Source organism: Erythrolamprus reginae, chromosome 2, assembly GCF_031021105.1.
Source record: "Erythrolamprus reginae isolate rEryReg1 chromosome 2, rEryReg1.hap1, whole genome shotgun sequence".
NCBI lineage: Eukaryota > Metazoa > Chordata > Lepidosauria > Squamata > Dipsadidae > Erythrolamprus > Erythrolamprus reginae.
In genome coordinates, this window is record NC_091951.1 from 40,472,787 (window position 1) to 40,489,274 (window position 16,488).

Consider the following 16,488-nt stretch of genomic DNA (forward strand, 5'->3'; position numbering starts at 1 on the left):
AGAGGGAGCGGCCGCTCCAGCCAGCCTTGCGTTCTCGGAAGTGTACACCAGCCCTACCAGCTGGGAGGACCGTGAAAGAACGAGCCCTCCTTGGCAAATATTGCAGTCAAGACAACAAAAGACGCCAACCTCTGCATTGTCATTGCTCATCTGTCTGGAACCCATACCACATCTCAGACATTAACACCCTTGAAAACGTCCAAAGATATTTCATCAGAAGAGCCCTTCACTCCTCCACTCGAAACAGAATACCCTACGAAAATTGACTAACAATCCTGGGCCTAGAAAGCCTAGAACTACGGCGCCTAAAACACGATTTAAGTATTGCCCACAAGATCATATGCTGCAACGTCCTACCGGTTAGTGACTATTTCAGCTTCAACCGCAACAACACAAGAGCATGCAACAGATTCAAACTTAATACGAACCGCTCCAAACTTGACTGTAAAAAATATGACTTTAACAATTGAGTTGTTGAAGCGTGGAACTCATTACCGGTCTCAATAGTGTCAACCCCTAGCCCCCAACATTTCTCCCTTAGACTATCCACGATTGACCTCTCCAGGTTCCTAAGAGGCCAATAAGGGGCGTACATAAGTGCACTAGTGTGCCTTTCATCCCCTGTCCAATTGTCTTTCCTTTATCTCATATATCACATATATTTTCTTCCTTTCATATATCTTCTCCTCTATATTCACTTTTACCCTTATATATATCACTTCACGTCTATTTTCTTCCTATGTATTTGTGTATTGGACAAATGAATAAATTTAAAAAAAAAATTGTTTTAGACAGGGGGAGGAAGGGGTCGGTAAAGCCCGACGTCCAACCTTTTTGGAAAGGACAACATGAGTTAGCGGCACAAAGGGGCTGCCTATTGTGGGGTGATCGGGTCCTCGCTCCTCTGTCACTACAAGAGGATAGTCTAAGACAGTAATGGCAAACTTTTTTTTCCTCGGGTGCCAAAAGAATGTGTGTGCACGTTATAGTGTATGCATGAGTGCTCGCACTCATAATTCAATGCCTGGGGAGGTCAAAAACAGAGGAGGTCCTCTGGAGGTCCTTTGGAGGCTAGAAATGGCTTGTTTCCCAACTTCTGATGGGCCCAGGAGGCTTGTGTTCCACCCTCCCAAGGCTCCAAAGGCTTCCCTGAAGCCAGGGGAGGGTAAAAATGACCCCCATTGTAAAATTCCCATCCTCCCGGAGGCTCTCTGAAAGCCAAAAAGAGCCTTCCAGAGCCTCTGTGCGAGCCAAAAACCAGCTGGCCGGCACACATATGCATGTTGGAGCTGAGCTAGGGCAACGGCTCGCGTGCCAGCAGATATGGCTCTGCGTGCCACCTGTGGCACCCGTGCGATAGGTTTGCCATCACATATGGGGCACCCAGGGGAGGTCAGGATGAAGGCACCAGCATTGAGATATGTCTGGTGGCCCAAAATGGGCAAACACGGAGAGGATTGGGTTATAGGGTGTTCTCCATGCCAGGAATCTAGGGCATTCCCCCCAAAGTCCCCCGTGTATGAATGGGAACAATCCAGGACCCCTTGGAGTAAGTGGCATATAAATACAAACAAACAAACAAACAAATTTAGCAAAAAGGAGGGCCAGGTGGGATATGATAGCAGTATACAGATATTTGAGGGGTTGCCACAGAGAGGAGGGGGTCACATTATTTTCCAGGGCACCAGAGGGCCAGATCAGGAGCAACGGATGGAAACTGACCAAGGGGAGAGTCAACCTGGAAATAAGGAAGAACTTTCTGACGGTGACAGTAATCAACCAATGGAACATGTTGTGGTTAGCTCTGGCCCAGCTCCTGCCCCAAGGACTGTGGATGTGGGGGAGTCATCCACATGCCACAGGCCTGTTTTGCTCCCGGTGGAATCTGCGGATGAAGGCTCCTCTGACCAAGAAGACATGAGTGACAGGGAGGAGGAGAGTGTGGCATTGGGGCCCAGATCGGAGAGTTGGAGCGGGGGGAGCAGCCGAAATGTTTACTTCTTCCTGGGGTGGTGGGGATGGCATAACAGAAAATAATTGAGAAGCACCGCTCTAACAGAGATGGAAATTGCCAGAAAGGAGAGTTTACTAGTACAATGCTGCCATGCAGAGGAAGGCAGAGATATTTATATATATATTTATTTATTTATTTATTTATTTATTTAGTTAGTTAGTTAGTTAGTTAGTTAATTAGTTAGTTTATCTTATTTTATTTTATTTTATTTTATTTGTCATATAAATATAGTATTGTATTGTAGTATGTTTAACATAAAACAAGTATAAAGTAGAGATAGAAAAGATAAAAAACACATTAGGACAGGAACGGTAGGCACAGAAGTGCACTTACGCATGCCCCTTACAGACCTCTTAGAAAAGGGGAGAGGTCTATTGTAGATAATGTAAGGTTGAAGATTTTGGGATTGGGGGAAGAAACAACAGAGTCCGTTAGTGAATTCCAGGCGTTGACCACTCTATTGATGAAATCGTATTTTCTACAGTCTAGTTTGGAGTGATTTACATTTAGTTTGTGTCTATTGCATGCTCTTGTGTTGTTGTTGTTAAAGGTGAAGTAGTCGTTAACAGGGAGTACATTGTGATGTATGATTTTATGAACAACAGTTAAATCAGTTCGGAGGCGGTGTAGCTGTAAATTTTCTAAACATAGTAATTGAAGACTGGAGGAGTAAGGTAATTTGTTGCGTGAGGAGGAGTGGAGGACTATTCTTGTGAAGTATTTCTGGACTCCTTCAATTGTATTAATGTCTGTTATGCAGTGTCGATTCCATACAGGTGAGTTGTATTCAAGAATTGGTCTGACAAATGTTTTGTATGCTCTGGTTAGTATATCGGTGTTTCTAGAGAAGAAGCTGCGTAGAATTGTGTTTGTGACTCTTAGTGCTTTTTTGGCAATGTTGTTGCATTTGTCTCTGTCACTTAGGTCATTGGAAATGAGTATTCCAAGGTCTTTGAGTTCTTGACTTATGACCACAATTGAGCTCAAAATGTTAGTTGCTAATGAAGGAGGAGAATGATAAGTTACTCTTTTATAAAGGATAATTAGTATACTAACAAGTTTATATATCACATGTTTATATGTCACATGTTTTTGCTGAATTTGAAAATTAAGGGAGACTAGGATAGATCTATTTCGGCCTTGTTCTGGCCTCATCACCTAGCCATACCCCCACTGAGATTTTAATATTTATAGATAGATAGATAGATAGATAGATAGATAGATAGATAGATAGATATTAAAATAAGCTATAATACTTTTTATGAACTAACTCAGAATGTATTCAGTAGCACAAATTAGAATGACATAGGATAATTCCTCCTGGAACACACCCAGAGCCAGACCACTGATGAGCCGGGGTGGCGCAGCAGGTAGAGTGCTGTACTACAGGCCACTGAAGCTGACTGGTAGATCTGTAGGTCAGCGGTTCAAATCTCATCACCGGCTCAGGGTTGACTCAGCCTTCCATTCTTCCGAGGTGGGTAAAATGAGGACCCGGATTGTGGGGGCAATAGCCTAGCTCTGTTTAAAAAGTGCTATTGCTAACATGTTGTAAGCCGCCCTAAGTCTAAGGAGACGGGTGGCATAAAAATTGAATAAATAAATAAATAAATAAATACATACATACATACATACATAAAACCCATCCTATCCCTTGATGTGAGTGACGTCAAGTTGGTCACGCCCACCCAGTCACATGACTACTCAGCAACCCCTATCCAGCCACATGACTGCAAAGCCACTTCCACCTGGTCACATGACCATGAAGCCACGCCCACCATCATGACCATAAAGCCACACCCACAAAATAAGCCATGCCCAGAGAGCAATAATAAAAATTGTCCTGTCACTTTTTTTCATTGATGTAATAATTTTGAATGGTGACTCACTGAATGATTGTAAGTCAAGGACTACCTGTAGAAAGTTCTTCTGAGAAATTTCAGCTCAGCCCTTCTCATGGCAAGAACATACAACCCTGGTCACTGCTTCAATTCTTTTATTTTCTCCCTCCCCCTTGAGAAAATTCTGAATGAATGCATGAGAGTTGAAAAGGGAAAGGGAGCCAGGTTTCCGGCTTATTAGGGGCCATTTCAGGTAAGGGGCAGGCAGCAAACAGTACCAAAGGGCAGATGGAGGAACAACAACAACAACAACGTGGAGCAAACTCCTCTCAGTTCCTCTCAGGATTGTATCGTTAAAACAAGGCAGGCCCTGCAGGGACTGAGCTGGGCAGGTAAGATTGTGCCGAATGGCATTTGTCTTCTTCTGGAAGTTGGATATTGAATTGTTTAGAATAGAATAGAATAGAATTTTATTGGCCAAGTGTGATTGGACATACAATGAAATTGTCTTGGTGCATATGCTCTCAGTGTACATAAAAGAAAAAGATACATTTGTCAAGAATCATGTGATACAACACTTATTGATTGTCATAGGGGTCAAATAAGCAATGAAGAAACAATCAATATTAATAAAAATCTTAGGATATAAGGAACAAGTTACAGTCATACAGTCAACATGGGAGGAAATGGGTGATAGGAATGATGAGAAAAACTAGTAGAATTGAAGTGCAGATTTAGTAGAAAGTCTGACAGTGTTGAGGGAATTATTTGTTTAGTAGAGTGAGGGCATTTGGGGGGAAAATGTTCTTGTGTCTAGTTGTCTTGGTGTGCAGTGCTCTGTAGCGACGTTTTGAGGGTAGGAGTTGAAACAGTTTGTGTCCAGGATGTGAGGGGTCAGTAAATATTTTCCCCGCCCTCTTTTTGACTCGTGCAGTATACAGATCCTCAATGGAAGGCAGGTTGGCAGCAATTGCTTTTTGTGCCGTTTATGGGGTGCTCCCACAGGATGCAGCAGAAAGGAGGGTGGAGGTTACCCCAAGAATGTTGCCCTAGTAAGAGGTGGAATGAGATCAATTTGGTGCTGCTTATTTTCAGATTTGTGTACCAGTTGGAAGTTTTATTTTGGAGAAAACAGAGAATGGACTGGACTGGACTGGACTGAGTAGAGTAGAGTAGAGTAGAGTAGAATAGAATAGAATAGAATAGAATAGATTAGAAAATAGAATTTTATTGGCCAAGTATGATTGGACACACAAGGAATTCATCTTGCTGCATATGCTCTCAGTGTTCATAAAAGAAAAGATAGGTTCGTCAAGAATCATAAGATACAACACTTAATGATAATCCAGGTAAATATAAGCAATCAAATCATATTAGGAACCAGTCAATATACATTGTAAGGATACAAACAATAAAGTTACAGTCATTTGTGGGAGGAGATGGGTGATGAGAACAATGAAAATGTTTGGAGGGTGGGGTGGAATAGGTGAGGAAACAGCTGGATGTGGTCTTATTCATGCCTAGTTATCATAATTGGACTGGGCTGGACATCGGAGGAACTCTTGTACTCCATATGAGGTTTGTCATGTGCCTCTTCTGGAAAGAGATGGAAGAGTTTCCACGGTTCGAATCACAGGCAGGGAAGCCAGATTAGGTGGGAATTCACAATTTCCTTTGTTACCCACTTCTTTCTTTTCTCAACACAAAAATATCCTGGTTACAAGCTTATTCTGGTCTGTTGATGAAAATCAGGTCAAGCTAAATGAAGCCTCTTCACAAGTCAACATGCAATCGCCATACTTACCCTCTTGCCTTCATAAAGTTTGCCCCATATTTTTGTCAGCAAGTAAGGAAGAAAAGGTGGTTTATTTATTTATTATTATTTTATTTATTATTTAGATTTGTATGCTGCCCCTCTCCGGGTACCATCCAGAACATCCCTTAGTTCACTATTTCAGGCTTCTCTCCAGATGTCCCAGAAAGGAGGACAATGGACAGAGACCAATTCTACTATGATACTTTTAGAACAGGGATGTCCAATCGTGGCAACTTTAAGACTTGTGGACATCAACTCTCAGAATTCTGGCTGGGGAAGTCTGGGAGTTGAAGTCCATAAGTCTTAAAATGGCAGAGTTTGGATACTCTTGTATTAGCATCACTTTTGTTGACATGAAGACCTTCTTATTCCTGGGGGCAGTTGATGGGAAGACTTTAGATCTTGCCACAGTTTTACCGTCTACTGTTTTCACTTTGATATTATATAATGCATTATTTTTACTCTTGATACTGGATTGATATTATGGTTTCCTTGTTGTTTCATAACTAATGTATATAAGTATAACCCTACCCTTTCCAAAAAAAATTATGACACCCCTACATGGTTTAGGAGTGCCATATATCCATTCTAAGCTAAAATACAGGAAATAGTATAAGGGCAGACTAGATGGACCATGAGGTCTTTTTCTGCCGTCAATCTTCTATGTTTCTATGTTTTTATGTTAGGACTAGATTATTTTTTGGACCTTCTTCTGCTACATACATCCCAGTGACCGATTAGGACCCACAGGGTTGGCCTTCTCCGGGTCCTGTTGGCCAAACAATGCCGATTGGCAGGACCACGTGGGAGGGCCTTCTTTGTGGTGGTGCCAGTTCTCTGGAACCAGCTGCCCCCGGAGATTCATACTGCCCTCACCTTTCTGGCCTTCCGGAAAACCGTAAAAACCTGGCTCTGCTGGCAAACATTGTGCTGTCGAGCTCTACCACCTAGCTCCAGCCAAGAAGCCATGAACGTTTTAAATTAGGGGGTTTAAATTGTATTTACATTGTTTTTACTTGTACACTACCCAGAGTCAGGAAGGAGTTGGGCAGCCTATAAATTTAATAAATTAAATTAAATTAAATTATGAGAAGGAAAAAAGAAGGAAATAATTGTGCAGGTGCCTTGGCAATGCTCTTTAGAAACACATATTTGCATAACTTTGCATAAATGGCTCTTAGAAATTACTCAGATAGAAATAGAATTTTCTCCAAAAGCCTTTTTGTTAGGAATTTGGGACAAAAGATATCCTGAGCAAACACTTCATCGAATGACGCACATAATCACTGCCACAAGAATTGCTTATGCTCAAAACTGGAAAAGTCAAGAAATCCCGTCAGAAAAGCAAATAATAGAAAAAATCTATAGGTGCACGGAGATGGACGAGATGACAAGAGACATCAAAGGCACGAAAGCAGATAAAAAACAACAACTTTGGGATAAATGGTACAACTGGATTGAAAAGAGAATAATTTAAAGAGATGACGAGAGATCAAAACATATTTAGATAATAACAGATAAAATATACAAATACAAAAATTTAATAAGTGAAATTCATCTTATCTCTTTACTGATGAAAGTAACTAATCAAATCAGAAATTGTTGCATATTGACTCAGAAATGGGTTATGACCTGCACATGTATATGTTTTTTCTTTTTATTATATTGGAAAATTTAAATAAAGTTTTTTTAAAAAATAAAAACAAATATTCATGAATGGACAATCACGTACAGTGATACCTCGTTTTACAAACCCCTCATTGTACAAACTTTTCGAGATACAACCCCGGGGTTTATGATTTTTTTGCCTTTTCTTCCAAACTATTTTCACCTTACAAACCCAAGCCACCACCACTGGGATGCCCTATCTCCGGACTTCTGTTGCCAGCGAAGTGCCCGTTTTTGCACTGCTGGGATTCCCCTGAGGCTCCCCTCTATGGGAAACACCACCTCCGGGCTTTTGTGTTTATGCGATGCTGCAGGGGAATCCCAGCAGCACAAAAACAGGCGCTTCACTGGCAACGGAAGTCCGGAGGTGGGGTTTCCCAGTGAGGGGAGCCTCAGCGAAATCACAGCATCACAAAAACACGGAAGTCCAGAGGTGGGGTTTCGAGGACTTCCATGTTTTTACGATGCTACAATTTTGCTGAGGCTCCCCTCGCTGGGAAACCCCACCTCCGGACTTCCGTTGCCAGCGAAGCACCCGTTTTTGCGCTGCTGGGATACCCCTGCTGGGATTCTCCTAAAGCATCACAAAAACACGAAAGTCCGGAGGTGGGGTTTCCCAGCGAGGGGAGCGCAAAATGGACGCTTCAGCTGGAAAAAGGGCTGAGTTTTGGGCTTGCACGCATTAATCGCTTTTCCATTGATTCCTAGGGGAAACATTGTTTCGTCTTACAAACTTTTCACCTTACAAACCTCGTCTCGGAACCAATTAAGTTCGTAAGACGAGGTATCACTGTACTAGAAAATACTATTATTATTAGCGGGAAAACTCTAATCTACCAAGTGCTCCACTTAAGCAATGTTTTTTCATTTATTCTTGAAAATTCCACTGCTGTTATTCATAGCCAGGAATATTACTAGCTATCTCTGGCACTTTTAAAATTCGCTTTCCCATCAATCTTATCTTTCTGGCAGGGGCTCTCAAATGAAATGCTGTTTTCACTTCAAGAGTAAGCAGAATTCAAGCGGTCAATGCCCCTGGCATGAACATAGTAGAAAGTTGCCTCCTCTGCAGTTGTTGTTTGTGTAGCTCCGGCTTTAACACAGTGGTTGTGTACTTCAAAGGAGAACAGGTATGTATTTTAGGGGGGGGGGGAAGAGAAAGTGTGGCTCCAGAAAGGAAGATAAAATCTTCTTTTAGCCTGATACCTCTCTGCTCCATTACTTTGTTTTGTGTTTTGGAAATCGATTGTGTATTTAGATGAACCTTCCTTGAGAGGAAATACTGAACAGGGGATGCATCTTTCTATGTGTTGTTAGTGTTGATCATTAGGCCTTACTACTTATTATGTATCCCAAAATGTAGGCTTTTTTTTTTTTACTCCAAATAAGCAAAACAAGATGATGCAAAATCCTAAAGGCCACAGCTTTGTTGAACAGCTGCAGCTTTGTATTTGCTAAAGAAGTTCAAGGTGGGTTAAATCAATGCTATCTTTTGGCTGTCATGGAGCAACAGATACCCCCAAAAGGAACTTTTTTTAGTTGTGTAATAGCATTTCTATTTCTCCTTCGTTTGGCAATCTAGACTGGAAAATTAGAACTGGATAATTCTTCTCCACAAAGTGTCATAAACTAGTCCGACGGTTACTGCAGTCAGATGTTACTGCAGTGACTGCAAATCTAGTGAATGTCTAGTATAATGAAAGGAAGGACCAGGGGAGACATGATAGCAGTGTTCCAATATCTCAGGGGTTGCCACAAAGAAGAGGGAGTCAATCTATTCTCCAAAGCACCTGAGGGTTGAACAAGAAGCAACAGGTGGAAACTAAACAAGGAGAGATGCAACTTAGAACTAAGGAGAAATTTCCTGACTGTGAGAACAATTAACCAGTGGAACACCGCATTCACAACCTCCAGAAGTTGTGAATGCTCCAACACTAGAAGTTTTTGAGATGTTGGATAACCATCTGTCTGAAATAATGTAGGGCAGTGGTGGTGAACCTATGGCACAGCTGGCACGCGAGAGCCATTGCCCTAGGTCAGGCCAGGGTCTGGGTCTTTACAGTATTGGGTAGAACTGAGTTAATTATATTAGTCTGGCCCTCTAAAACCATCCCGATTTCTCATGCGGCCCAATGGAAAAATTAATTGCCCACCCCTGCCCCAGAGGCTCTCTGTAAGCTAAAACCGCCCTCCCTGAGCCTCTGTGTGAGACAAACATCAGCTGGCCGTCACACACATGCAATTCTGGGAGTTGAAGTCCAAATATTTTCAAGTTGCTAAGGTTGGGAAACGCTGCTCTAGAGGGCCTCCGAGGGGGGGAGGGGAGAGAAGAAGCTGCTTTCACCATCCCCAGGCTTTGAATTATGAGTATGGGCATTTAATAGCGCAGGTACACACTTTTTCAGCATCCGAGGGAAAAAATGTTCGCCATCACTGGGCTGGATGTTCCAACAGGTGGTTTTGTTTTCGTTTCGGTCCCTTTCTCTCTTTCAACAGATCAGAGCCAAGGCGTACATTCTGATCCTGGGTTGTAATCTTTCTGATTGCTGCCATGCCTATCCTCCTCCCTGTATTCCTGGCACTCGGTTTCTGCCAACTGATTTCCGGTGATGTCTCTGAAAACGGCACGGTGGTGGTCACCAGCTCTGGATCCATTAAAGGCATGAGAGTCCTAACTAGTTCTGGTGCCGTAAATGCCTATCTAGGAATTCCCTATGCTGAGCCTCCGGTAGGGAGTCTGCGCTTCCAGAAACCTGTCCCGCATCAACCGTGGAGCAATGCCTTGGAGGCTACCCGCTTTGGGAAACCTTGTCACCAATGGACCTCTTTTCACTATCCTTATTCCAAAATATGGGTTGCCAATGAGCCCCATTCCGAAGACTGCCTTTTCCTCAATATTTGGGTGCCTCACCCCCAGCCCTCCGTGCCCGTCCCTATCCTTGTTTGGATCCATGGCGGAGGGTTTATCGTTGGTGCAGGGTCCTTGGACTTATACAATGGGTCAACATTAGCTGCTACCGAAAATGTCATTGTGGTATCTATGAACTATCGGGTGGGGATCTGGGGCTTTCTCTTCTTCCCACCGGGAGCCCCAGGGAACATGGGCTTATGGGACCAATATCTGGCTCTGAACTGGTTGAAGGAAAATGCCGCAGTCTTTGGTGGAGATGCAAATAAGTTGACTCTCATTGGCCACAGCGCTGGAGCGGCCTCTGTGGGTTTCCACCTCCTCTCTCCTATAAGCCAATCCCTTTTTGACCGAGCGGTGCTCCAGAGCGGTGCTCCCAATGCACCCTGGGCTTTCAAGCCTCCTGAAAAGCTCCATGAACGTGCCGCTAATTTAATTGGTCTCTTGAACTGCAGAAAAGAGAACAACAGCGCCGTGATGAGCTGTCTCCAAAGTAAGGCCGCCAATGCATTTCTGGATTTCAGTGCTTTTTTCGTACCCACCTACGATGGGGATTTCGTTCCCGAAGATCCAAAGAGACTTCTACAGAAGGGGGAAATTCCAGCAAAGCCACTACTTATAGGCATTACAAGGGAGGATGGCTCAGTCTTTACACCTCGAGTTTTGAAGGATGCAGACGATGACACAAACAGGACCTGGGTGCAGGCCTTATCAGCTCTAGCCATCATATTAGAAAGACATTTCAAAGAAGATATTCTCAAGGATGTAGTGATTAAGTACAGTGAAGAGAACCACGGGCCAAATCAGAAACGTCAGATCTTGGCTCATTTTTGCAGAGATCACTATTTTGTGTGCCCACTCATGGAAGTTGCTGCAAGGATGGTGGCGGCGGAGGGCTCGGTGTATGTTTACTCCTTCGATCACCAAATTTCGACTTCCATCTGGAAAGAATGGATGGGCGCAGCGCATGGCGTGGAAGTCCCGTTTCTCTTCGGAACCCTCTCGTCGCTTCCAAACCTCAACCAGTCAGATGCAGAAGCTGACAGGGTACTAAGTCGACGGGTGATGCACTACTGGGCCCAGTTTGCCAGAAGTGGGTAAGACACACTTGTGGGATGTGCTTAAATGCAGCACTAGGGCATTTCTTCCATGGATATGGGCAGTGAAGGGCTACCAAATTTTTTACTACCACACTGTGGGCGTGGGTTATGTAGGACACCCTGCATTTTCTTTTTCTTTTTTTAAAATAATTTTATTGATTATAAAGAAGAAAACAAACAAACAAACAAACAAACAAACATAACACATAAGACATGACAAAACATTTAAATGAGCATTTCCAAAATGTAAACTGTTCTTGTGTCTAGTTGTCTTGGTGTGCAACTTCTACTCCTAAAGAAATGAATTGTACAGTATATGTTTCTCTAGGCACTGTGATTTGCCTTGTGATTGATTTTCACTGCTGAAAATAATTGATTTGGAAATAACCAAAACTAATATCACTTGAAAATGTTAGACAGAAGGGAATGTGAAGTTGACATGTCAGTCATTGTACCCTTAATCTTGCAGTTCAAGTGGACAGTTATCTGCAAACTCACCATTTTATATCCTTGACAGGAATCCATCCAAGTTCACACATAGTGAAGTTCAATGGTCACATTACAATGCTACTGAACAAAACATCTACCATATCAGCACCGAGGCACCTCAAATCGTACAGTTTTTGCCACGTGAGCAATGCAGTTTTTTGGAAACTCATGTTTATAACACAACAAGAATTGGTGAGTTACTACTACATTCCTTTATGTCCATTCACTTCATGTCACCTGTTTCCTTGTTATAATATGCAGTTGCCAAATGTTGTGGTTAGCTCTGGCCCAGCTCCTGCCCCAAGGACTGTGGATGTTGGGGAGACATCCACATGCTGCAGGCCTGTTTTGCCCCCGGTGAAATCTGCTGATGAAGGCTCCTCTGACCAAGAAGACATGAGTGACAGGGAGGAGGAGAGTGTGGCAGACAGCTCAGAAGGAGATCAATTATCTAGCTCCTCCTTGGATTCAGAACAAGAGTTAATGATACAGCCACGCATGCAGAGAGCGATGCATAGACAACAACAACTGAGAGATTATTATCAAAGAAAATGAGGCCACCTATGGTTGGGTGGGGCTGTGGTAATTAGTGAGGCTGCTATAAATAGTAGCCTGTGGGTTTGGCCATTGTGGAGGATTATCTGATCGTTGTGTTTTGTGACTGCTTTAATGACTTTGACTTTTTGTGTGCTGATTTTTCCCCGCTTTGAAACTAAACCAGGGCAAAGTGTGTTTCACTTTGTGAAAAAAGAAGGACTGTGAATTGCCTCACAGCTGCAAGCTAAGTATCACAGAACTGATAAGGGACTTGTACAAATTACCAGTTTGTTTGGAGACGAGTGCTCTTTGCTATACCAAAAGAGGGCTTAGTTTAAGTGAATTTTCATTATAAAGAACATTGTTTTGAATTTTCAAACGTGTGTGTGTCTGAAATTTGTACCTGTGAATTTTTGGGAGGAGTCTACCAGAGAGCCCGACAGAACACCAAAGATGCATTTGATCTCAATTGGACTCCCAGATTTGGTCATTCTAGTGTAAGAGGGTGTTTTGGCATGTGTCACTAGCCTTGTGCCACTGAATGGTGTAAATCCAAATATTTTAGATTAGGTCTTGATTAAAGTTTGATTCAAACTCTGAGCGGCATAAAATGCCCAAAGCAATTGTATCACTTTAAGGATTTTATTTTAGATTTTTAAAAAAACACCTGCCTTTATTATTTTTACAAATAACTCAAGGCAGCAAAGCTATCTCATACAGGTAAACACATTCAATATCAATTAGTTCAATTAGTGACTGTTTGAAGTTACATAATAACTTAACGTAACACCCTTGATAAACGAGGGAACACTGTACATCTGAATATTTTTTTATTATGATTTGATTACTGTGAATAGCTTGAAAAAATGGACAAGGCAGTTGTGCTATTTTAAGTAGGGTGATATTATGCTTTTTTAAATAACATAATTTTATTGATTTTTTTTGAAAATTTTACAAAAAACAAAACAAAAAGCATAAAGTGTACCATCACCAAACAGAAAAAAAATCCCTTCACCAGGGAAGATTCAATTTTGTATCCTTCATTTGCTTTGTCTCTGGGTTACATTGTTCATTCTTTATAGAGTGATTGAATTTTATTTCTTACATTTGCATCGCTTACTGATGTTGTTAATATATAATTTTTAACCTTCTCCCACCGCCTCATTGTTGCTGCTAATTTCTCTTCATTATAATTATGTAGTCTAATTTCCATAATTTCATAGTGAATGTATTTGCACCAATTTTTTATCGTCCATTTATTGTCATCTTTCCACCCAAGCACTATAGTTGCCTGGGCACTTTCTATCGCTGCAATTTTGATTTCTTCATATTCTTTTACCTCACTATTTTTTATCAATAATGCTGTCTCCTTAGTTATTTTCCAATTACCATTCGTAATTTTATTCACTTCCATTTGTATTTGTTTCCAAAATTTTTGAACTTTATTACATTCCCAAAACATATGCATAAATACTCCTTTTTCCTTACACCCATGCCAACAATTTCCTTTCTTCGTTGTTTGAAAATGTGCTAATTGTACTGGTGTATAATACCATTTATGTAATATTTTTCTTCTCATCTCTCTTATTCTTGTGTTTTTAATTCTTTTAATATTTTCAATTATACCTTCCATATCCCATTCATCAATTTCTAATTCGTCCTGCCAATATCTCGTCAGTCCTTTTACTCCTTGTTCTTCTGCTTGTAATAATTCTCTATATATGTTACCTGTTTGTGCTTTTATATTCTTACACTTTTCCCTAAGTATCTTTTCTAAATTTATTTCTTGTCTCATGAATATTTCTTTATTTTCCCAGGGTGATATTATGCTGATGTTTCTGCAAAGTATTTGTACAAGAAACTCTACCGAACTGTGATGCTTTTGTATCACTAGTACTGCGCATATGTTGTGGAATAGATAAATTAATAAACAAATCACTGAGAGCTGCACAGAAGTGGCTCTAAGAATTTTTTTTCTTTTTCCCTTCTCCAGGTGCAGCATAAAGAGATCTGACCAAACCAAAGACAAACCCTGACCAGAATTTAATGAAAGGAATTCTCAGGCAACTTTACTGTGAAGTGTGTACAACAAAATATATTAAAGGAGATATAGAGAGAACAACTGAAAGTGGATGTGAATGGGGAGGGTTTGCTTAAAAATCATACTCAAATAAAAGAGTGATGGAAACTTCAGGTGCATGACTTTTTTTAAATTTAAAAAGTTTTCTTTATTTATATATACACATACATAAAACAAACATTTAAAAGCATTGGACACTTTGTGGCTATCCTGTTTTGTCATTCTATTCAATAATATTTCCATAACAAATACTAATATTATTATTTACATCACATTATGTTTCATTCTTAAATAAGCATCCCTCATTTCTGTTTATCTTTATTCAATCCCTCTTGAGTTTCTGTCCTTGTTTTTCAACTTTTTTTGTCTGTTGCTCTTTTCTAACCAATGATAAAATATCTCCCAAATTATACAGTAATCTGTCTCATCCTTATCTTTCATTTCCATTGTTAATCTGTCAATTTCCGCACATGACGTCACTTTTTCTATAATTTTGTCTTCGGCTGGTGTATTTTTGTTTTTCTAGTATTGCGCATATATTAACCTTGCTACATTTATTAAATGTAAGATTAAATAGAATTGTCCTTTTTCATATTTTTCATGGGCTATTCCCAATAAAAACAATTCTGGCATTTTTTTTCTATCTTTTTTCCTAGTATTTCCTCCAACCATGTCTGCACCTCATTCCAATACAATTTTGCTTTCTTGCATAGCCACCATTGTTCCCTGTAAGCTGCGCGCGCCTCCGCGCGCGCCCCCCAAAATGCCCCCCATGCCCCCTTTTCCAAGGGTGTGCCCGGAGCTGCGGTGAAGGTTTTTCTTACTTTGAATGTTCTGGGCGGGCTTGCAGGGGGATGGGTAGCACGTGTGCATCCACGCGCGTCCGACATTGAAAATCACCTTCGCCCGCCTCCGCTGTGAGAAGAACGGAGAGAGAACAAGAGAGAGTGAGAGCGACAGAGCAAGATAGAGAGAAAGTGAGAAAGAGAGAGAGAGAGAAAGAGGGGGGGAGAGAAAGAGATAGCAAGAGAGAGAGAGTGAGAGAGAGAAAGAAAGAGTGAGAGAAAGAAAACAAGAGAGAAAAAGTGAGAGAGAGAGAAAGCAAGAGAGAGAGAGAAAGAAAACAAGAGAGAGAAAGTGAGAAAGAGAGAGAGAGAGCAAGAGGGGGAGAGAGAGAGACAGAAATGATAGAAAAAAGGGGAGAAAAAAAGAGAAATGAGAAAATGATTGAGGCAGAGAATGACAGGAAAGAGAGAGAAACAGGGAGAGAAGTGACTCTTGATTTAAAGCATATGGTAAAAGCACTTAAATAATAACAGAGAACACCCCCCCAGCCCTCACCTGTTTTTATTAATAGTTATGTCTTTGGTTTTGCTGGTTGTTTTAGTTTTAATAGTAATGGATTTTGGTTTTTTTAAATTATTAATTTCTTTTAATAAAAAAGAAGGGATTTTTTCTTGTTTGTTTGTTTGTTTGTTTGTTTGTTTATTTATTTATTTATTTCTATGCCGCCCAGTCCCAAGGGAACTGCCCTCAGACACTATACTTTTCCGCCCACACTGAAAAAAAATTAGAGGGAACATTGATAGCCACCACATGTGATAATATGATCCAGGTGCGTGATTTTGTGCAGTACACAAGTAAGTCCTCCACTAACTTGGGACATGCCAGCAGAACAATATGTGGTGTATGGGTGGTTCAGGGAGGGGTAGAACCTCTGGTGTTGGGGCATGTCATGTCCTTTTACAGCAGCTCATTTTAGGGCAACTTTTAGGGCATCTCCTTCACCTTTGGTCCCCATCTGTCACTCAATTGTCACCTATGAGTCCTAGAAACTGTAGCATGCACCGCAGCCACACCCCGGGCAACAGCTTCTGTTGAGAGTAGCCGTTGGGTCATTGACTTTCGGTGAGAGAGGGACATGTCTACCCTGAGCACCGTTGGGATAGTCTATCCATAATCTACTAGATTTGTTGTGGTTCAGCCTGGGACCCCTCCGGGAATGGCTGACTTGCTGTCGGCTTCCAGCTCAGAG

The 16,488-nt window shown here is 41.4% G+C and overlaps 1 protein-coding gene across 5 annotated transcripts; it reads left to right on the top strand.

Annotated features, from left to right (window-relative positions):
- Positions 1-4,118: 4,118 nt before the first annotated feature.
- LOC139160167 (acetylcholinesterase-like) lies at positions 4,119-14,561 on the top strand. Of its 5 annotated transcripts, none has more exons than XM_070737762.1 (5): positions 4,119-4,247; positions 8,312-8,469; positions 9,836-11,344; positions 11,865-12,028; positions 14,367-14,561. In XM_070737762.1, exons 3-5 carry the CDS (start codon positions 9,891-9,893, stop codon positions 14,375-14,377), a joined length of 1,629 nt encoding a protein of 542 aa, XP_070593863.1. In that variant the 5' UTR covers positions 4,119-4,247; positions 8,312-8,469; positions 9,836-9,890; the 3' UTR covers positions 14,378-14,561. The 5 variants fall into 5 exon arrangements, with proteins under 5 accessions (XP_070593863.1, XP_070593862.1, XP_070593866.1 ...); XM_070737761.1 differs by having other exon boundaries at positions 4,157-4,247; positions 9,836-11,340; XM_070737765.1 differs by having other exon boundaries at positions 4,159-4,247; positions 14,373-14,561.
- Positions 14,562-16,488: the final 1,927 nt, after the last annotated feature.